Source organism: Argentina silus, assembly GCF_951799395.1.
Source record: "Argentina silus genome assembly, chromosome: 7".
In the NCBI taxonomy this organism is placed as follows: Eukaryota; Metazoa; Chordata; class Actinopteri; order Argentiniformes; family Argentinidae; genus Argentina; species Argentina silus.
The window spans coordinates 18,013,778-18,035,388 of NC_139661.1; the positions used below are offsets into that span (position 1 = coordinate 18,013,778).

Genomic DNA, 21,611 nt, shown 5'->3' on the forward strand with positions numbered 1-21,611 from the left:
AGCCTACCTGGTTCTGCCTTAGAAAACCCCTGTGTTGTTGCCATGTGAAACATCCAAAACACAGACTGGCATCATGACCATGACTACTACGGTTTTGACCTTAGGAAAGTTCTACCAACGTTTGTTTTAGCCAATTCCTTTGTTGTTGAGTATGTTTTATACTATATAAATGTATTGTCCTCAAGTAATTGTATTTTAACTATAACTTTAACCTCTCCTTGCTTGTCTCTGCTGTCAGGGTGAAATTGGTCTTCCGGGAGAGCCAGGAGAGAATGGTTTCCAAGGCGACACGGTATTTCACTTAACTACAACCTAACAAATGCGTAATAGATGTGTTCCAATATGTGTCGTGTGTGTGTTTGTTTGTCTATATTGAACTCTTGTGTGTCCTTATTTTGTCTGTGTTTACAGGGTATCCAGGGTTCACCTGGGTTGCCAGGGCTGCAAGGGAAACCTGGACCACAGGTGCGTTATGACCATCAGCCCTTAGAGATGAAATCCTGTGTCTGTGCACCTGTGACGATGGACAGAAATACTACATTTACTCTCTGTTCCGTCAGTGGGATGAACAGTTCCCAATAGGTTCCCTTTCCCGGTGAACTTCTGCCACACAGGACTTCTGAACTCACATGACAGACATCAGACCATCAGTGCCCATTTTCTCTCTTTCTCCTAGGGCAAGCCTGGTGACCAAGGTCCTGGTGGTTTCCCTGGCCCTCCCGGCCTAGAGGTAAGGATCTGTTCAGGGAAGAGATCACACCAATGTCATAACTCAGTTATATATTGGAGGTATTCTGAGGTATCTTAGTAATGACCATCTGTTCTCTGGTTGTTCTCAGGGTTTCCCTGGAGATATCGGTTCACCAGGTCACAATGGCCCAGAGGGGCCAAAGGTCAGTATACTGGAACTATTCTACTGTATACCTAGTGTCATCCTATACAGCAGGGGAGGCTGGTGAAGGTAGGAGTCGGAGGACGGGCTCATTGTAATGCATGAAATGGAAAAACATGTTTGATACCATTCCTCATTCCGTTCCATACACATGGTTTGATACCGTTTCTTATTCCATTCCATGCATTACAATGAGCCCGTCCTCCGATTTCTACCTCCACCAGCCACCCCTGCTATACAGTCTGTTTAGTATCAGAGTGTGACATACTATGTTATTATCCTCAGGGGAAGCCGGGGAACAGAGGTTTACCTGGCCCGAGAGGAACTGCTGGACTAGAGGTGAGAATGTCCTGAAATGTACATTAGAATGTTCCTGAGAAGGTCCTGAGATGTACATTACCAAATCCATCATGTGGAGACCTTGTTTATCTTTTCGTATACAAGTGATTGTACTTGACTTAACAAGGCCACGTAGGACAGGACAGTTTAACCCTTCGTCTCCTGACCCACTGTGACCCTCTTTGGTTCCAGGGCGACGGGGGACCACTTGGACTTCCCGGAGCCACAGGACCGGAGGTGAGTGCTGATTGGATAGCTCAAACTCAGGAGCACAACAACCAATAAAAAACACAGCAAATACAGGCAACACTGCTTTGGTCAGCACATGAAAACCCAACGTCCACCACACAGAAGGCTATTTCATACTGTTGACACACCAATGGGGGCAGTGTGCCTTTGACCACAGGAAGGTTTAGATTCAGCACAATCACTATGATCGGGTTAGAGATATACCGTAAGCACTTGGCAGGGCTGTCAGTCCATTGTTCAAAATGCTATTTTGATAGATGACTCCCATTGCTCCCATTGTGCTGGTGTGGCTCCGGTTTGGTCAGATAATTGATGGGCTCTGTCACATAGTGCTCATCTATTGAAAAACAACCGTGTCGGTTGAGATGGATGATAAAACGTTGCTTTATGGTTTTAAACCAACGAAAATACAGCCAGCCATTTCCTAGCATAGTCAGATATAGTCACTTTGATAGAATGGTTTCTTTGGATTAAGATACAGATCCAGATCTATGTTTTCTGCATTCCTTTTTAAGATGTTACTTCTGAGTATTGTAAAAAAAAAAAAATACAATAAATGTCACGCTTTTGTTTAAATAGTGGAGAATAAATCTATGAAAATGCATTATGGAATGCCATCTTTCTGGTCTTTCTTGACTAACATTTTGTGAGCTTGTTAAGCCAAACCCCTCCACCATAGTCAGATTCTGAGTAATCGTCAACATCTGGATGTGGGGACAGACTCCTCATCTCTCTTACTGTAAAGCAGCTCTGAAAGCCAGACCTATGATTGTGTCAGTACTAATCCAAGATTCCATTATACTGTATCCATCCACAGAGTCATCCCATTAGCTTCCATCACAGACTGGATAAAGCATAGCCACCCCAGATTAAACAATAGCAGCAAACTACTCCAACCACACAGACGGCTACCCCCCCCCCCCCCCCCCCCCCACTCACATTAGGAATGGTTGAGTCCAAACACAGAGACCACAACTGATTATTGAAAATGAACACATGATTCAGTGATGTTGTAACAATGCATCAACAAACAGTTGTTTGATTTGTAAATGATTTATGTTGCTTTGATGAAGAATAGTAAGTAACATTACTGTCCATCGCCAGGAAAAACATTTACTTTATGCAATAAGCCAACAAGTGAGACTGATTTTTGAGGCATGTCGGCTTTGACAACAGGATCAGACACTGCAGCTAATGAGTCTTTATGCTGTGACGAATACTTTTCCTGATAAGACTTTGGAATGTCATTGCATTTTTCAGTCATTGTTCCAGTCATAGAAATCCTTTCATATGTATTCAGAATGCTCCTAGCCCTTTCTGTGTTCTCCTTAAAGGTGCAATCTGCAGTGTTGTCCTGGCACAACATAACAGGGTCGTAACAAGGGCACGGCACTCTGATTGGCTAACATTGAACACATTCTGTTCTAGAAGAGGCAAAAGGGACACAAAGGACTGATAACTTACAGATTGCACCTTCAAGGAAGGTGGCGGTTATATGGTGTGTTTTGAGGCTTATATTGTAAGGCAGTGTCGGGGTCCAGTCCTATGGGTCATTTATGCTTTCTGTTCAGGGCAGACCTGGGAGGCAGGGATTCCCTGGGAAAACCGGTCCAGAAGGACTGAAGGTCAGATACACCTTGCATGCACCACCCGCCGAAGCCTTGCTCTCTTTCTCCACCACAATGTACTGAACTGTGTGTGTTTTAAATTAGAAGTTAATTGTCTCTTACCATGGTAGCTGGCCTCTAAGCACATTTTGACTGATCAGCACTGAAAAAAAGAAGTCTGCATATGTTTATGAAATGCTAATTGGGTCTTGTGCTGCAGGGCGAGACCGGAATAACTGGAGAGGTCGGAAAGCTTGGCGAGAGGGTAAAGGCTTTTCTCTCTCTCTGTTTGTATTTAATTGCGTGTGTGTGTGTGTGTGTGTGTGTGTGCGTGTGTGTGTGTGTGCGTGTGTGTGTGTGTGCGTGTGTGTGCATTTGTGTTAGTGTGCATTTGTGTTAGTGTGCATTTGTGTTTGTGTGCATTTGTGTGCGTGTGCATTTGTGTGTGTGTGTGTGTTTTTCTTTGGCCTGCCTGCTCCAAAGAGCACAGTGTAAGTAAGTTCAGGACTTTGACTGTGGGTTTTCCTGTGTTCTTCAGGGGCTTGTTGGCTTCATCGGGCCTGTTGGAGAGACTGGCCTCGCAGGAGAAAAGGTTAGACCCCCATCATATCAAACATTACCTTATTATTAATTAGTGGTGTTATTTCAAGAGGTCCTTGTTCAATACCTCTTCCCATTCAGTTGTCTCTGTTGATGTCCTGTGTGATATACAGTACAATAGGGTCCTCATAGTGGCGTTTGTTTTCACAGGGGGACCGGGGGGACATGGGCTCACCTGGACCGCCAGGGGAAAAGGGGGCGATGGTAAGGAGTAAGTCTGGACCCCGTCTCTCTTCCCAGGGGCATTCAACTTTAAATGGGTACAGTAGGGTGTGTGATGTGGGGCTTGGAGAGGATGAGATAGGTCTACAGTAGGATGGCTATTGACAGTCCTCAATTTACTCTCTATCTTTTTTCGATTATCAATTAGAGTTGTTGAAAAACTTGATTTTTTTTATCCATGATGAATGTCTTCATGAGTTATTGTTCTGTTTGTCAGGGTCACCCGGGAACACCTGGACTTTGCGGGCCCTCTGGACCTCCAGGGATCTCAGTAAGTACAGCATGTACTGCTAATACTTAATTCTGAGACTTGGTGGCATTTTGAAGTGCCAAACAATACCATGCCTGAGGCCTTGTAAGACCTTCAGTCAAAACATGTGTCCTCTTTGGCACGACAATTTAGCACTGGGTTTGTATGGCTGTTTGTTTAAGTGTCTCTCCTGGCCAGACAGTATTCTTACCCGGTCTGTCTGTCTGGCTTAGCTAAGTGTTTGTTGCCTTGTTTCAGTCCCACTAGAGAACATTGCCAAGAGAGATTTGCAAAAAGGCACACACAGCTACTTTCCAAACAGTTTACTGTTATGTCGGAGTCTGATTTAGTGAGACTGTGTGGTTCACCCAGGAGGAGGTGGCAGGAGACATGGCTCAGGGCACTAAGTTGTGTTGATGTTGATGCGTCATGACAGACTACTGTCCTCTCAGCTGTAAACTTCATCACCTCTGGCTAGTAGTATCCTGCACACTGGGTACTGGGTACTACACTGGGTACATCAGACAAGTTGTTTCAAGAAATGGTAGTCAGACTCAGGGCTAATTTAGCTATGAAGCTCTAGAAGAACTATCAAGCTCTGCAGGAAGATTAATACATGTTCTTTTGGGCAGGTCTCCCTTGAAAAACAGATTTATTTTAAATTTCATAAGATTAAATCAGATTAAATCAAGGTTCAAAGGGTGAGGTTAAGATAAAGAATGTTCTGGAATAGAATGAATGCACCACAGGCGTCTGAAGGGCTGGAGAGTTCTGGTCCTGGATCATGGAAGGATTGATATCCAGGGGAGGCTGGTGAAGGTAGAAATCAGAGGGTTAGACGACAGGCTCATTGTAATGCATGGAACGGAATGAGGAATGGTATCCATGGTAATATTCCACTGGTGATATCCTCTAACATCCTGGACGTCTACAGTAGCTCAGTAGTAGTGCAGTCGTAGTATAGTCGCAATGCAGTCGTCTGTCTAAGGGTGTGTTTTCTGCTCTTCCTCCTACAGGGCCCTCCTGGCTCGCGTGGACTCGGTGGCATCAGAGGACCCAAAGGGAGGAGGGTAAGGAACAGCGTGTTATCCACCATTTATCTTTTCATGCACTATGGGCCAAATCCTAATTTGAGCTAGGTGAAAGCCTGAGGTATGCGCCTGGAGTTAGGATTCGGCCTCGTAAGAATTATTATTCCTACATATCCAATTTGAATCCTTTCGCACAAGATGGATTTGCTGTTATTGTAGACGGAAGTCTGTGCAGACCAAAGACAATATATTTACGCTTGCATGAGGCAACCAACGAAAGAACAATAAAGTTAAATTCACAAAATAACCCTTGATTGCATAGTAAGACTCTCCAACTGCATGATTGATCTGTCTAATATATGTGGTGTAATTGAGGCAAATTATGGATTAATTTTGCATCAGACTTTCAATGGCTGTAAGCAATCATAGATTAAATATTTAATGACTTATAATAGCAGAAAATCGTATAGAGGCCTGTACAATTAAATCACACAGATCAAAGCAATTAAACCCCCCCCCCATATTAAGTTGTGGAAAATACTCATTCCTCAACTTCTTCTACTGGGAAGATGACCCAAAGCCCATCTCAAGCTTCTTTGTATTGCTAATGACTGTTAAATGATCACCAGCTGCTGCCGGGTCAGAGATCCCTCCAAACAGAAACAATGAAACAGTGATATCTCCCTAGATCAGTAAAGCACCACCAACAAAGATCTGCCCAGTTCAGCTGATACTGTAGCAATACACTAAAGACATTTATTGAAAACAGATTGGATCGTTTTACAAACCTCTTTTGTTGACTGTGCTTTCAGGCAAATTGTTAAAACTTGGACAAACTTGGACAGCCTTGGTGAGTGTGGTTTGAATGAGGTCTCAGGAACAGGGAGTGTATACAATTCTACCATTGATTCAAACCCTTCATGGCTCAAATTATCTTCATTTCGGTCCCAAAGTCTCTGAAATAATCAACTGATGTGTCTCTCTATGAGTGTGATTTCCAAGCCATAGCCACCTTGAGTCTTTGGCCTCTCAACCATGCATTCAGTTCCCCATATAAGACCAAGAGCCATCACATTTAGAGAGATTATAGGAATGCAAGGCTGAGACAGTCCAGGAGAAGCTCATGGTCTGGTTAAATGGATGCGATGCAGAACCGAACCTGGCTCCCCCTGCCAAAACAGAGAATGGAGTAGTGTGGTGAAGGAACGTAGGGGACGTCAGCGTCCCCGCCATATCTGTTCCAAAAGAAACATTGTCTGTTTCATTTCCCATGAACTCAGCAGAGAGAGGGTTGACGTCTGTCGTCACGATCTACCTCTTTCCAATCAGTTTCCAATCGGCGTGCGGTGGATCTTACTTCGACCATTGGAACTCCCTGATTTCAGGGTTCTAAGTGCTGCCATCACCTCACAAGCTTTGGAAACTATTCACTGTTATGGTTCCATAGGCCCGGCCTATTCCCCTGTTCTACAGATCCTTCAGTCTCACTCAATGGCATCTATATCCCATGTGGCCATGCATCGCCGTGGTTACCATTCATTTTTGATGATTGCAGTTTGTTTGAAATACATTCTGAGGGTCCTCACGGCCATCCTAGGAATTTCAGTCTGATTGGTTTGGCCATGTTGAAAGGGCATGGATGAGTCAGCAACAGGACCTTGATATTTCAAAGGTCATGGTTGTTCTGTGTGACACAGTCACAGTGTGTGTCTCCAATGTTGAGATGAACACATTGGTCCGATGTAATCATGTGAAGACGATCGGGACAGAGACTTCATTGTTCTTCAGTATTTACCGTACAATAGGCTTCAACACCTCTAGAGTTAGCCTCACTGTCCACACACAGTTACTTCCCCCATGGTTACTCTTGGGAAACATGGTACCCACCATGGCCATGGGAAATGGCTTAACAAATGTGATATGTTTTTGAGGAAATTCTCAAATGGTTATTTCATAAATATTTATGTTGTAGCTCATTGCCTTTCAAAGTCTCTCTTGCTGAAGGGCAAGATGCGAACACTTTATATTCATTGTACTCCCTCTCTCTCTCTCTCCCTCTCTCTCTCTCTCTCTCTCTCTCTCCTTCTCTCCCCTGTAGGGTCCGAGGGGTCCTGATGGTCCTGCTGGAGAGAAAGGATCAGTTGGAGTGAAGGTGAGGATGGGGAGAATGGAGTTCAAAGTTCAGAGGTCAAACTGGTAGTCGTAGCTCTGCTCTATTGCCCTACTTCAGTGTCGGAATGTTATGACTTCATCTCCCCCACTGAACACTGAAACATATCCAATGGAGAACACGAGTACTGCACAATGCGGCATTTGTTATGGCTAAAGTTTTGAGTGGGTACTTTCATGTGTTCATCAAAAAATACTATAAAAATTACTTTGTTTACAAGCCTTTAATTATTTCTCATTATTTTCAACATCTAAGGAATCGTATGGTGACAGTTTCTTCGCCAACTCTGGATCTTAAAAAACAACATTTAATTAAAGCGACTGGAAACTGTTGCTGGCATTCTTTCACAAGGGGAAATCTGAACGACTGGAGGTCTTTGGTTCTGTGTGGGGCTGTAATTGATACGTCCAAATGTGCTTTTTGCAGGGTCACGATGGTCCACCAGGAAAACTGGGCTTCCCTGGGGAGATGGTATGAGCTATATTAAGTTTGTCGAGCAATTTTAAGAATGTGTTTTGGTCGCCTTTTGGTTAATAACCTAGAGCCATAGTTGCCTCTAATGTATACAGTGTTCAACATGTACAACACGTCGTCATTAATGTGCTCATGTTCTCCGTCTCGTGTTAATTGGCTCCAGGGGAAGATTGGTGAACCAGGGGAAGCTGGGCCTAAAGGATTTCCAGTAAGTGATTGGGCTAACACAGTGCTCCTTAAGTTAGTCATGATTTTAGGTTGGACACGGGCTAGGGGCAGTGATTCATGATGGGATAAGAGGGGCTCCTAGGTACAGCTTAGGTTAGGACATTTTCGTTAGCAGTGGTATATATGAATTGAAAGTGGTCTTAATTCATTGGCTATTATTGTTATAGGGTCGACAAGGATCCTCAGGACCTCCAGGGGCTAAAGGAATAGAAGGAGAGCTGGTAAGATTTTTTTATGTCTAAATGTTTCATCTCCAAAATCCTTGGCGCCAGTGTCTCGGGGCTCGGGATCTGAGTGTTATTTCCTGTATTTAAATTCCTGTGAAGCCAAACACTTAATGAAACATCAGGTTTGTATGATAATTCACCTTCAAGGCAGGAGGATGTCTTTGATTTCATCTGGTTTCCCTTAACTGTTTTTTACCGAGGATCCTCCTCACACAAACACCCTTCCCCGACTTTCTCTGTCCGGTTAGTTCTGGGTACTCCACCTGCCTAGACTGGTTTTGTGGTATTTGAAACCGGCAGAATGTCCTGTCAAGGAATTGGATGGTGGCAATTTGCCTGCATATCTGTATAGGCATGTGCTGCAGAGCAGTGCCTAAGTCACTTGGATTGGTGGAATGATCCCAACATGTCCACACATTTCTTTTGAGACTTATGTGTGCACATTCCCTACTCTTCATCCTGGCACCTCATATGGTGCTGCCTGGAAACCCATCTGCGAGAGAGAGAGAGAGAGAGAGAGAGAGAGAGAGAGAGAGAGAGAGAGAGAGAGAGAGAGAGGGATGATTTACTCTAGCCTTTCTGCAGAGGCAGCTCTATTCCAGCCTGTCTCAGTGTGTCTCTCTTAAGCTGGGCTGTATCCACCACTTACAGAAGCCTTGGCTCTCTGTTCTAAAGTCTCCAGCAGAGGGATCCAATCTCAGACCTTTCACTTCTTCCCCTGTCTTTGTCAAATGCATGTTTCTTTGGTTTTTGGTCCATTCTTTGAAGATAAGATAGAAATGAAATCATTGCTACCATACAGTGTGCTATCTGTATGATTCCGCAACATAATTACATAACCATAGACCATTCCATTCCATAGCATATACCTTACATCATAGTAACATTAATGTATACACATTGTACTTGAACTGTATTATTACATGGTTATTACCAGTGTTATTACTATCATATAAGATATAACTTAACGTGTATTCATTCTCTGCCTTCTCATCACAGGGACCGTCAGGGACATCAGGAACACTGGGTCGTTTGGGAGAGATGGGACTGAAGGTGAGTTCCACCCCACATCTTGAACACGGTGACTGGTTTTGTGTCTCATTGTAATAGCTACATTCCCTGTGGTGCTGGTTCCATTGGTACAGTCTTCCACTGGTACAGTCTACAAGCCAGATCCAGACACAAACCCTTCTGTGTAACTCTGGTGTGAATGAGAAGATAAACAGCCTCAGTTGTTTTCAGTATTGTTGTTAATGGTTACTGTTCTCTGACAGGGCCCACCTGGAAAAGTTGGGGAATTGGGATCGCCGGGTGAAAAAGGAGAGAATGTAAGATATGACATCAATATCGTATTTTTATCTCACTCAATGAGAACTGATATCACATATATGCTCACTGGACACTTTATTAGGAACACCTGTACACCTTGTCATGGTAGAGGTGGTGTAATGATGTGGGGAATGTTTTTAATTAGACGATGGGTAAATTTTGGCCATGAAGGGATGCACATGGTGAGCAACAATACTCAAATAGGCTGTGGCATTCAAGCAATGATTGATTAGTATTAACAGGCCCAAAGTGTGCCAAGAGGTGTACATGTGTTCCAAATAAAGTGCTCGGTGAGTGTTTACCATGTGTAGACCAGTATCCCTTGGCCTACACATGATATATGTGAGTCTGTCATTAAAAGTGATATGTTGAGAGATCCTTGATTCAATTGAGACCCTTGATTACATTGTACATAAACACACCTGTTTGTTACCATTCCTCATTCCATTCCATGCATTACAATGAGCCTGTGCTCCGATTTCTACCTCCACCAGCCTCCCCTGGTGTAGGCCTATATGTACAGCTATAGGCTGCAGAATGTGTTGAAATGGTAAGCATCCTTGTTTCTGGTCTGCTACTGTCCTGTGTGACAGGGCGCCCTCGGACTCTCTGGAAACATCGGGGAGCAGGGCTTAATTGGCCAGAGGGTAGGTATCCCAGAGTTCACTTCTACACCTGTTGGTGATAATTGATTGGCGATTGTTTTGGTGACTTTACTGTATAACTTTCACTAAAACCTTCTTCTCTTCAGGGTGAGCTTGGGATCGATGGTGAGGCGGGACAAAGTGGACCTGATGGCGCCAAGGTGAGAGAGAAACATTCCAGCAATATTCACTATGCATGTGATTTCAGACATACTGTATGAACTATACTCAAATGTGTGTTAAAATCTGTTACTGATATGAACGCCATGATTTGGGCACAAAACTCGAGCACAGACTACTTGTCGATAACTTTGACCATTTCAAACAGCTATTCACAATAGATTGCAGAGAGCAATTGTCACCATCGTAAGCTCTGTTTTAACGCTCCCTATGGATCCATACAGTACGGATGAATAAGACACAGATGTATTGTTTTGCTGGAGTTTGGAGAGAAGTATGGCATTGTTGATTCTGGCCGTGGTACAGTTGGACCTGCATTTTGTTGACGCTGAGTGAAAATAGACAGCTGGGCTATTCTGAGCTCTCCGATCTGGCAGACGTAGAGACAGAAGTACAGTTCTAAATACAGAGAAGCACAAGGAGGAGTCTTCCTGGTCCATTGAGCCAGCTACGCTGTCAGACGGATGGGTTGCAGATCTGCAAACAGCTTTGGCACAGGGAGACATGTTGTACAAGAACAAACTAGAACACAGTTTTAGGATTCTAACTGTACTGTAGCAGGAGTAAACCGGTGTATTCAGGTCTACATTCTGTTCAATGCAGGGGAGGCTGGTGGAGGTAGAAATCGGAGGACGTGGAATAGAATGAGGAATGGTATCAAACTTGTTTAATACCATTCCTCATTTAATTCCAAGCATTACAATGAGCCCGTCCTCCGATATTTGCCTCCACCAGCCTCCCCTGGTTCAGTACATATTCTGTTTGTCAGAATAATAGATTTGCTTTGGGTATTTATGCTTTGTATCTATATGCCTTATTTTATTGAGTTTATTTCATTTGACAAGCTGGGTCTGGGTACATCTATCCTGTGGTTGTCTCTTCAGGGTGAGAAGGGGGACATGGGGCTGGAGGGGGGAAAAGGAGAGAGGGGGGAGATGGGACTGAAAGGAAAGGACGGTACCCCTGGACCTCCTGGCCTACTAGGCGTGAGGGTGAGTGTCCACATCCAACCTGTAACTACCTGGCATTCATGTAAGGGTTAGGGTTAGTGTGCTAAAATGAAAATAATCAACGCGGCTGAGTGACGTTCACCTCCCCGAAGGCTGGACATCACTGTGGCTGTTTTACACCTCCACAGCGTTGATTATTTTCCTATAACCACACACCTCATCATTGATTATCCCTTACATGATATAGAAGGCTGTTGCCCTCACATTGGTTGATGATCTGATCTTCCTGATAGTGGAGGTTATGCTAATCTTTTCTTTACAAAAAAGCTTATTTGTTTGTTGACATGCTGCCAATATTTTCCTCCAGGGTCAAGAGGGTAAATCTGGCAAATTTGGCGAAAGAGGAAAGCCAGGAGAGAAGGTGTGTATCTGTCAGACATGTTCATTGGTTGTTGTTTCACCCTAACTGTCTCCACAGGTGAATAAGGTTAAATGGCCGCCTGTGATTGTTAACAAACATCTCCCCAGTCACTACACTGGAAGTGCTTAGCAAATGGACTTTCCTACAGTATATGAGTTTACACAGTGAAACTGTCCACACAACTGCTCAGTGACTCAAAGGCGACCTCTCTCACTTGTTGCATGCCTGCCACATGATGACACCTCTCCAGGGCAGCAAGGGTCATATGGGTCACCTGGGAGAGACTGGGCCAATCGGTGAGCAGGGAGAGGCGGGCTTCGTTGGGCCGAAGGGAGCAAGAGGAACCATTGGACCAGTGGTAAGGCTCTATTGAATAATGTAGAAGGTTTGACTGTGATGTGTAGGTTGCCTTGTGTTGTGGGTCATAGGCTTATCATAGGCCGATTGGTACAATAAATAGGCTGATCATGTGATGTGTTCCCAGGGCGCCCCAGGAAAGATGGGCCAGCAAGGAGACCCAGGAATAACAGGATATGATGTAAGAGCTACACCTACAGTAGAGAATACGCTGTACACTACTTGACTCATCACTGCTGTGTTTGGTTTCATTCAAGAGAGTTACAAGACATTATTATCACTGAGTACACTGGCACAAGTCAGACGTAGAATGCTGCCTTATTAATGAGTCATCTGAATATATACAACATTGATTGGCTATGAAAGGTATTGTCCTCCTTGTGCTACTGTGTGATGAAGGGTCCTCCTCTGTTGTACTGTAGGGTCATCAAGGACCTCAGGGCCCACTGGGACCTCCTGGACCAAAAGGTGAAAAGGTACCACTTCCCACAATCCTCCTGTGCCTAATAGCTTGGTTTGTCAGGGCTAGCGGTCCGTTGAGGTTTTGTGTCTGTGATTCTGTCTATCTGTCTGTATGTATGTCTGTTTGTCTGTCTGTCTGTCTGTCTGTATGTATGTATGTCTGTCTGTCTGTCTGTCTATATGTATGTCTGTCTATCTGTCTGTCTGTTTGTTTGTCTGACTGTACTACAGTTTCAGTTTCAAGTTCATTTGTTACGTCTCATATACGAGTGCAGGGAGTAAAATTCTTGGGCTCGGTTCCTTGACAATGCAGCATACAAATACAAATAATACAAATACGCAGGAGTGCAATGAGGTAGGACAAGACAATAAGTGACGTAGTGCAAGATAAGTGAGACGGTTGGACAGTGACGATTGTTGGGGACACAAGACAGTAGACATGACACAATTGCAGTATAAATAGTAGAGTAAAAAAGTAAAGTGGTTCAGTGGAATGTCATTATTATTGCACTGTGCCGTTGGTGTAAGAGGTGTTGTTAAAGGAACCGACATTATTTACCATCTTTCCTGTGAAGACAAATAGTCAAACTGCCTGTGTTGATGCTCTATTATAATTATTCTACGAAATAATCCAATATATTTGATAACTGGCATGCACCAGAGTACATCTCAGCGAATGTTTGTTTCTAATGTTCTATGATTGAAAACATTTCCTGTTTCATTCTGTTTAATTTTGGAAAGGATGTCGAGCATCGATAATTTGCCACAGACTTGACAGCTTTGACATTCTTGCTGTCATTATTTGATCAACTGTTCCATTGGTAAACAGGACGGACAGGCAATAGTTCCTGTTTACTGATAAACTTCATGACAACTTTGCTGACTCTATAACGAGATCAATATCCTATCCACTACTCCACACCACTATTACTATAAATCTGTTGGTATTTCATGCCAGCTCCGCTGTTTCCTCCTCAGCCTCTCTCAGCACATGTGCCACACATGCCGAATGAAACACAAGAATCCCACATCATCATTATTGGCTCCTGTGAAGTCACTAAAACATTTAATACAACTTTGGTCGTCTTTATTGAGATGGATTGCCATCCACAAAACCCACAACTGATTTGTATTATTCCATTGTTTTGGAAAGGCCAAAACCATTCATTTCAATTCACACAAACTGTGTCTCCTGTCTTATCTATCTCCTGCAGGGTGAACAAGGGGAAGACAGCAAGGTTGAAGGCCCTGCTGGTCCTCAAGGTGACAGAGTGAGTTCCTCACATGTGCTCTCCCATCTCATCCTGCGCTGTGTGGTGTTGGTGTGGTATTGGTATGATTCGGTGTGATCTGCTTCATTGTGTTGTGTGATTGTCATGTGACACCAGGGTCCTGCTGGAGACAGGGGAGACAGAGGAGAACCAGGTGACCCAGGCTACATTGTGAGTGGAACGTTGTTTGTCATAATTGAGATATTTGTCATATCCCATGATCTTTTATCAAGGGCAGGAACTACAGTATGCTTAGCAGTGACAATAATCAATATGGTAGTCAAGTTAGGGATACAAACAGCAATGCAGACTACAATACTGTTTTGTGAATACGGAATGATGTCATGCACGGAATGATGTCATGCACGGAATGATGTCATGCATGTTAACAAAGGGATTGTTTATCAGGGCCAGCCAGGTGTAGACGGAGCGAGAGGCAAAGCCGGGGCCACTGGACTTCCTGTAAGTAAACAGCTGTGTTTAGGAGTTGACTCTTGTTGACATACAAGAAAAAATGTTTTACCAACATGTCCACCCGTTTTTAAAATACAAGGATTATCATCTGTTCATATTTTAGGGACATCCTGGACCAAGGGGACAACAAGGACCAAAAGGATCCAAAGGTGATCAAGTAAGGACAAATGATCACGACAATAGTGTCCTGTGTCATTTCTTCATTACACTTCTCTGAACCAATATGATATACATATACAGCACCAATATGGCTTTGATACCACTGTGATCCATATGAAGGTATGATGATGATGATGATGATGATAACCCGGTGTTCTGTTACGATGACATCATGTGTGAACTCTGGGCTGTTGACTCTCTAAACCAGGGTCAGAAAGGAAAACGAGGGCTATGCGGAGAAGCTGGGACCAAAGGACCACCGGTGAGTAGAACGCCTTGTCTTTGTCATTAAACTCTTGATCTGTCATCAACTGCTAGCTTCAACAGCACTTCAAGCAACATGTACTTGCATTGTATAAGATGCAGGCAATGATACATCAATTCATGTATCTCTTTCACAGGGTCCAGAGGGTCCTCTTGGACCGAGGGGAGTGGTGGGCAAAGAGGGTCACGAAGGTGCCTCTGGAATGGACGGACATCCTGGGAAAGACGGGGACAAAGGAGTTAAGGTGAGGACTGACATGATCAGTGTGTGACTGAAATGAACTATGGCTGTGGTTGTTCCTGCTTAGGAACACCTCAGTCATCTCCATCTTGTTGTGTCCACTCATCAGGGGGAGCAAGGAGAGGACGGAGAGATTGGTGTCTTTGGCAAAGCCGGTCTGGGTGGTAAAACAGGGTTTCCAGGGCTTCCAGGGGCTCAGGGCTACTTTGGACCCAAGGTGAGAGAACCGACTGCCATACAGAATATACTGCTGTTAGCCCCCACCATGTTTCATGTTATCTACGGTACTTGTCTCAGAAATGTTGTTGAAGTGTATTTATTGTAGGAAACCCAACATCCCATAGTATTAGTATAGTTTAGACAAGTGAATTGACTCACCACTTACATACAATGATAACATACCATTCTAAATCTACCTTCTCTTCACTGTGCTGGTCCTGAACTAGTGTTGGCCAATGTGTGTTTCTGACAGGGCGAGAGGGGTCTCCCAGGCCAGACTGGACCATCGGGGAAGAGAGGCTTCTTTGGTGGGATGGGGTTGCCAGGGAAACAGGGTGACCATGGTGCCAAAGGACAACCTGTGAGTACCATCATCATACTATACATAATACCATCATCTTCTCTCATGATTATGATGGAGTTCATGGAGACAGTATAAGTATACTGCTATACACTCTTAGCAAAAAAGACTTCTTTATTTGTCCCTGTACAGGACCCCTTTGAGGAGCCTGTTTGGGTTCCATGTAGAACCATTTTGTGCTTCATATGGAACCCTCTTTGGTACTAACTAGGACCTTTTTTGCTAAGCTACTCTGTCTCAAAGGCTGTCACTGTGCCATTGTTTGTAAAGTGTAACTATAACTCAATGGCTATCCGGTGGCCCTTTAAAGTGAATAAGATAGCAGAGCGGTGATGTTTTAAATTGTTCTGCCCTCCTCAGGGTGACACAGGCGAACCAGGGTTCCCCGGGATTCTTGGGATGTTTGGACCACAGGTACGCTTCCTTCCATCCCTTTTCATCCAATAACAATGTCATGTGATCTAAAAGCGTTAAAGTGAACCATCTATAAAGTTTCCCGGCAAGAATTAAGTTCTAAGCCCCAAGCCCTTGCCAAAAATATGGTTCTGATCAAACAACGCCAAAAGGCATTACCCATTTCAGTGGTAAATCAGGGATTGGCGAAAGATGAATACAACGCTTGAAAGGAATTTATTGCATTCAATAGTTTGTTAGCGTTTATTGTCTTTGCCCTGAAGGGGATAAATCTGTAAAAGACTTCCAAATTGACGACGGTACATGGCAACTCTTGCGCCTCAATTGCGCCGCAATGTCACTTAACACACACATCTTTGGAGATGTGCCTCTACAGGTGATAGCCAGCTGTGTAAATAAAGACCATACAGGCTTTACTGAACCTTGAGGCTGTGATTTAGAGCCCTGTGACTGCCAGTGCTCCACTTGGATATTTTCCTACAGCGTCTCAATTTGATATACACTCACTCGAGACTTTATTAGGAACACCTGTACACCTTCTCATGGTGGAGGTGGTGTAATGGTTTTCTTGGCACACTTTGGGCCTGTTAATAACAATCAATTATCGCTTGAATGCCACAGCCTATTTGAGTATTGTTGCTGACCATGTGCATATTATTATTATTATATTATATTATATTACCATGTGCATCCCTTCATTGGCACAATTTACCCATCTTCGAATGGCTACTTCCAGCATGATAATGCACCATGTCACAAAGCAAAAGTCGTGTCAAACTGGTTTCATGAACATGACAATGAGTTCAGTGTTTTTCAGTGGCCTCCCCAGTCACCGGATCTGAATTCAATAGAACACCTTTGGGATGTGGTAGAACGGGAGATTCACAGCTTGAAAGTGCACCTGAAAAATCTGCAGGAATTGTGTGATCATGTCATCATGGACCAGAATCTTAAAGAAATGTTTCCAACATCTTGTGGAATCAATGCCACAAAGAATTGAGGCTGTTTTGAGAGCAAAGGAAGGCCCTACCCAGTATTAGTATAGTACTATAGTACTATATAGTACTAGTACCCAGTATTAGTATAGTGTTCCTAATAAAGTGCCCAGTGATTGTACAGTACAGTCTCGCCTCAGAGGACTGCGGGGCAGATGAACATTCATTGGCCGCCTGTTAAAGTGAAGATTGTCCAACTCAGGAAATGCACAAGATCACAAGAGCACTTCAGATGTCATTGATTCCTCGTCAGAACAAATGAATCATGTCCAATTCTATGAATAAAACATAATTCTTTCAGTCACTTCCACAAACCTGACTCATGTGATGCCACCTTGCACTCATTCTGTCCCAAACCTCTGCTGTAGATGAAGCAGTGCTTCACATAGTGGATTGTGTGCATTAGTCTGTGCATTATCAATACATTCATGTATCTTTCTAGGGACCTCGAGGAGATCTGGGTCCAGCTGGGATACAAGGACCAAAAGGACCACATGGCTTGATGGTAAGGGGACCGTGGAATGATTACACGAGGATGTACATGATATACTGTAATCTCGACCCTATGAAACAGCCTCATCTTATTTGCCTATCACTAATACTGTGTGTGTGTGTGTGTGTGTGTGTGTGTGTGTCTGTGTGTGTCTGTGTGTCTGTGTGTGTGCATGCCTCCCTCTCTCCAGGGGAAAGAGGGTGCCATTGGCCCTGTCGGTATCATCGGCCCCAGTGGTAATCCAGTATGTACATCATATCTCATGTCCCCCACATCTGCCAAAGAACATGTTATCCCTCTATCTTCTTGGCAGTGATGAAGTGATTCCACTTCTCTTTTCTCTCTTTCTCTCCATCAGGGACCCCAAGGTGACAAGGGGAGTCGAGGGGAGACGGTGCGTGTCCTTATTTTAATGAGTCCGTTCTCTTTCAGTGGGCAAAATATGGTGCCACTGCCTAGTATGGAGTACACACTTCCTAGTATGGAGTACACACTACTAAGAATAGATGCAGCTCCGTCGTCTAAAGACCTTTTCATGTTCCTCTTATGCTCTATATTAGTAATTCTCCTCACAGTGACACACCAGGACACTAGAAACCATCTGAGACCGATTTGAATTGTTATTGTTTGCATGAGGAGTTCAGATGAAGAGAACCAGACTGCACTGTTCTGTGTAACAGTTGCATTTTTACTGTCAAGTGTATTGAATGGCTTGGGCTGTATTGTTCCATTCATTAACATATTCCCATATTTGTTCCTTTCCACTAACAGGGGGTGCAAGGACCAAGAGTATGTACATATTTTCTGTGTCCTAGAACAGTGACTTAATATGTATTTCCAAATAGAATTGATTAGATGAAATATTCAGTAGCTGAAATCATTTGCCAGTAAATTAATAACTTGTTTTCACTGTTTTTCCTCTGTATTATTGCAGGGTCCTCCTGGTCCTCGTGGACCACCTGGACCCCCAGTAAGTCCTTTCTGTTATTTCTATCAAAGTATTCTCTCACTCCTTTTTCTGCGTTTGCTCTCTTGAGTGCTATTACTGTACACACAAACCATGTAATTAATCCATTGTCTTCCCTTGTCTTGGTTGCTAGGGCCTTCCTGGTTCCCCTCTGTCATTTGTAAGTTACCCTTTAACCTTACTCATCATTTAAAAGCCCCAGAAGGGAGAGGAAATTAGAGAGTGAGGTTCAGGGTGGTCATGCTGTCCCTTTGCATCTTCTCTTGTAGAAAAAGGAGGCTCTTGGTGCTGCTTTTCAACTCATTATAGATTCCCATGCTGCACTGAGGTCAGAGGTGAGTTCTCTGTCGGTAATGAATTCCAGTGTTTCCTGGCTGAACTGATAAAGCCTGCAAAGAGATCAATGATCATTGTGTGTGTGATTCATAGAAAGAGTAAGGGTTTTAAATGTGTATTTACGTGTCACTGCTCAATATAACAAATTAAACATAAGAAACAGTCATAAACAATCAAATAACAATATCAGCCACAAATCAGCTTGTTATCATTATACTATTCAGCATATCATGTCGTATCTGTGTAACTCATCAGAGCCTTTAGCATATTATTTAAAATCCCTGTCATTCTTATATACAGTAGTGGCAGTTTGTTTCCTGTCATTACAAACAGGGAGTAGAGTGTGACCATTGTCTCTTTCCATCCAATCCAGAGTTACCAGGATATGGAGCTCCCCATGCTGGACCAGGGCACAGAGATCTTTAAGACCCTCCACTACCTCAGCTCTCTGATCCGGAGCCTGAAGAACCCTTTAGGAACCCACGACAACCCCGCCCGCATCTGCCGAGACTTCCAGGACTGTGAACAGAGGATGAACGATGGTGAGGAACCACAGTGGCCTGAGACACAGAAAACACTTGTTCCACAGGGAAACATTTATTAAGATTCAGTTGTTTGGTTAGGCTGCATATGGTTAATAAACCAATCAATCAATCAATCAATCAATCAATCAATCACATTTTGATAAACAACACAGGTGAAGAAGAGATATCCCCTACAGGTGCCCTCAGCACTCAACTGTCAATTTGTGTATCTCATGATAGAACTGTATCCACTTAGTGTCCACTGTATCCTAACTCCTATTTCACTCAGTCTGATTTGCTTGTACACAGGCACTTATTGGATTGACCCAAACCTAGGCTGCTCTGCTGACACCATTGAGGTGACGTGCAACTTCACCAGCGGAGGCCAGACCTGCCTGAAACCTGTCACAGTCTCCAAGGTCATCATCACCTTCTCTTCATATCTTTATTTGAGTGATTTTCAAGAAAAATGTTTTTTTGTTTTTTTTATCAACGGTATCAACAGCATTAGCATTTTATCATCACTGTCTAATTCAAATGCAGTCAATGGCAATCGAAATAAAAATCAAGTCTAAAAACTTGCTAGTCAGGTCCAGACTGAGACATGATCATCAAGTATTGGAATTGGTCAATTATTCATTGCACGCCAGATTAAATAAGCATCCACAGGGGCACTTGGTGGTGTAGCACACTAATGCGCATACCAAATAATCGCAAGGTTCCTGGTTCGATTCCGACCCTCTGCACGTTTTGCATGTCATCCCTCCTCTCTCTCTCCCATCCTTCCTGTCAATCTCTACTGTCTCTATCCCAATAAAGCAAGAAATGCCCTAAAAACATATTTAAAAACTGCATGAAATATGAAATGTGTGACAGTTGTTCCTGATTCCTGCTGCAGCTTGAGTTGGGGGTGGGCCGTATCCAGATGAACTTCCTCCACCTCTTGAGCTCTGAAGCGGTCCAACACATCACCATCCACTGCCTCAACGCCCCAGTGTGGGCTGCAGGCCCCTCCCTGAAACCGACTGCCAAGGCTGTGCGCTTCAAGGCCTGGAGTGGAGACATGATCCAGGCAGGAGGACTCCTAGAGCCCCACATACTGAGGGATGACTGCTGGGTACGTGGTCACTTGTTGAGCTGGTTGAAATGTTGTGATATGTTGTGAGATGTATCTGGGTTCTAACTCTATTCCTCAAGTATCACACCGACGTTGACCGATAAAACAAGAAAATGATCGTTTTCATCAAACTGGTGTGTTGCTAATATGTTAGCTGGCATTCTTCTGAACTCAATAAACTCAGTGTTGATTGTTCAACAATATTTAAAACCTGTGTGGCATGAATCCTAAAATGCATATCTGCGCTTGATAATAGGGGGTACTACACTAAATTACATACAGTGAGTATAAGCATAGACTACACTAACTACTCTCATATCATAACATTATGTCACCATTCATTTCAGATCAAAGATGGCCGCTGGCATCAGACCCATTTCGTCTTCCAGACCCAGGACCCCAACTTACTCCCCATCGTGGATGTGTACAGCTTGCCTGCTACAGAGCCTGGCTCACACCACCACCTGGAGGTCGGACCTGTGTGCTTCTTGTAGAGGCCTGTTGAGCCCTGAATACGCCTCCTCATAGGAGTGACTAACAGGGGGGATGGGGACGGTCAGGTAGGGGGGCATCCCCTGTCCCCACATACTGGGGCTCATCAGGAGACACAGGCCCTGTACTCCTCCAGCATATGCTCGGACTGCAGAAACAGGAAGGGGGCGCCAGAGAGGGACGGACCAGGAGAACTGCAGAGATACTGGAACGTCTTGCACTATGGTTCTGCCTGAGGAGCAGAGGATAAGCTTGGGCTGTTGTCAGGAACTGTTATGCTGTCGCCCAAGCCCTGGATGCCTGCATGAGAGGAGACATGACAGTCTTTGACTGATCACTCATGGGAGTTTTAACTTATTCCTTTCAAGATTTGATTTACACCAAATTTCACAAACTATCAACATGTGGAACATGTGTAAAGTAATGGGGGATTTGCATTTGCCTATGCAGTACTTCTTATCATTGTAAACTCATACATACATACATACATGTATTATTTGTACATGTACAGTATATGTACTGTATATTGTAAAATATAAAGTGCAATAGACATATCTGGGTATGCAGTCTTTCCAAGCAATTCAGGTTTACATTGAGATCTCAAAATTTGATATAGGCTATCATAACATTCAGGTGTAGTGAGCTCAGCATC

General features: G+C 43.8%; 1 protein-coding gene across 1 annotated transcript in view; it reads left to right on the forward strand.

Annotated features, from left to right (window-relative positions):
- LOC310806516 (collagen alpha-1(XXVII) chain B-like) overlaps positions 1 to 21,423 on the forward strand; it is a 56,271-nt gene extending 34,848 nt beyond the window's left edge. Inside the window, exons 17-61 of the mRNA XM_083672643.1 lie at positions 239 to 292; positions 412 to 465; positions 677 to 730; positions 840 to 893; positions 1,178 to 1,231; positions 1,424 to 1,468; positions 3,052 to 3,105; positions 3,308 to 3,352; positions 3,626 to 3,679; positions 3,838 to 3,891; positions 4,127 to 4,180; positions 5,176 to 5,229; positions 7,289 to 7,342; positions 7,787 to 7,831; positions 7,998 to 8,042; positions 8,230 to 8,283; positions 9,289 to 9,342; positions 9,564 to 9,617; positions 10,212 to 10,265; positions 10,370 to 10,423; positions 11,327 to 11,434; positions 11,760 to 11,813; positions 12,064 to 12,171; positions 12,298 to 12,351; positions 12,593 to 12,646; positions 13,847 to 13,903; positions 14,021 to 14,074; positions 14,312 to 14,365; positions 14,481 to 14,534; positions 14,745 to 14,798; positions 14,938 to 15,045; positions 15,151 to 15,258; positions 15,514 to 15,621; positions 15,982 to 16,035; positions 17,473 to 17,535; positions 17,714 to 17,767; positions 17,882 to 17,917; positions 18,295 to 18,312; positions 18,458 to 18,493; positions 18,624 to 18,650; positions 18,760 to 18,825; positions 19,200 to 19,368; positions 19,660 to 19,769; positions 20,249 to 20,467; positions 20,815 to 21,423. Of these exons, the coding sequence (XP_083528769.1) occupies positions 239 to 292; positions 412 to 465; positions 677 to 730; positions 840 to 893; positions 1,178 to 1,231; positions 1,424 to 1,468; positions 3,052 to 3,105; positions 3,308 to 3,352; positions 3,626 to 3,679; positions 3,838 to 3,891; positions 4,127 to 4,180; positions 5,176 to 5,229; positions 7,289 to 7,342; positions 7,787 to 7,831; positions 7,998 to 8,042; positions 8,230 to 8,283; positions 9,289 to 9,342; positions 9,564 to 9,617; positions 10,212 to 10,265; positions 10,370 to 10,423; positions 11,327 to 11,434; positions 11,760 to 11,813; positions 12,064 to 12,171; positions 12,298 to 12,351; positions 12,593 to 12,646; positions 13,847 to 13,903; positions 14,021 to 14,074; positions 14,312 to 14,365; positions 14,481 to 14,534; positions 14,745 to 14,798; positions 14,938 to 15,045; positions 15,151 to 15,258; positions 15,514 to 15,621; positions 15,982 to 16,035; positions 17,473 to 17,535; positions 17,714 to 17,767; positions 17,882 to 17,917; positions 18,295 to 18,312; positions 18,458 to 18,493; positions 18,624 to 18,650; positions 18,760 to 18,825; positions 19,200 to 19,368; positions 19,660 to 19,769; positions 20,249 to 20,467; positions 20,815 to 20,961 (3,018 nt within the window). The 3' untranslated portion in view covers positions 20,962 to 21,423. The remainder of the gene's footprint in view (positions 1 to 238; positions 293 to 411; positions 466 to 676; positions 731 to 839; positions 894 to 1,177; positions 1,232 to 1,423; positions 1,469 to 3,051; positions 3,106 to 3,307; positions 3,353 to 3,625; positions 3,680 to 3,837; positions 3,892 to 4,126; positions 4,181 to 5,175; positions 5,230 to 7,288; positions 7,343 to 7,786; positions 7,832 to 7,997; positions 8,043 to 8,229; positions 8,284 to 9,288; positions 9,343 to 9,563; positions 9,618 to 10,211; positions 10,266 to 10,369; positions 10,424 to 11,326; positions 11,435 to 11,759; positions 11,814 to 12,063; positions 12,172 to 12,297; positions 12,352 to 12,592; positions 12,647 to 13,846; positions 13,904 to 14,020; positions 14,075 to 14,311; positions 14,366 to 14,480; positions 14,535 to 14,744; positions 14,799 to 14,937; positions 15,046 to 15,150; positions 15,259 to 15,513; positions 15,622 to 15,981; positions 16,036 to 17,472; positions 17,536 to 17,713; positions 17,768 to 17,881; positions 17,918 to 18,294; positions 18,313 to 18,457; positions 18,494 to 18,623; positions 18,651 to 18,759; positions 18,826 to 19,199; positions 19,369 to 19,659; positions 19,770 to 20,248; positions 20,468 to 20,814) is intronic.
- The last annotated feature ends 188 nt before the right edge of the window (positions 21,424 to 21,611 follow it).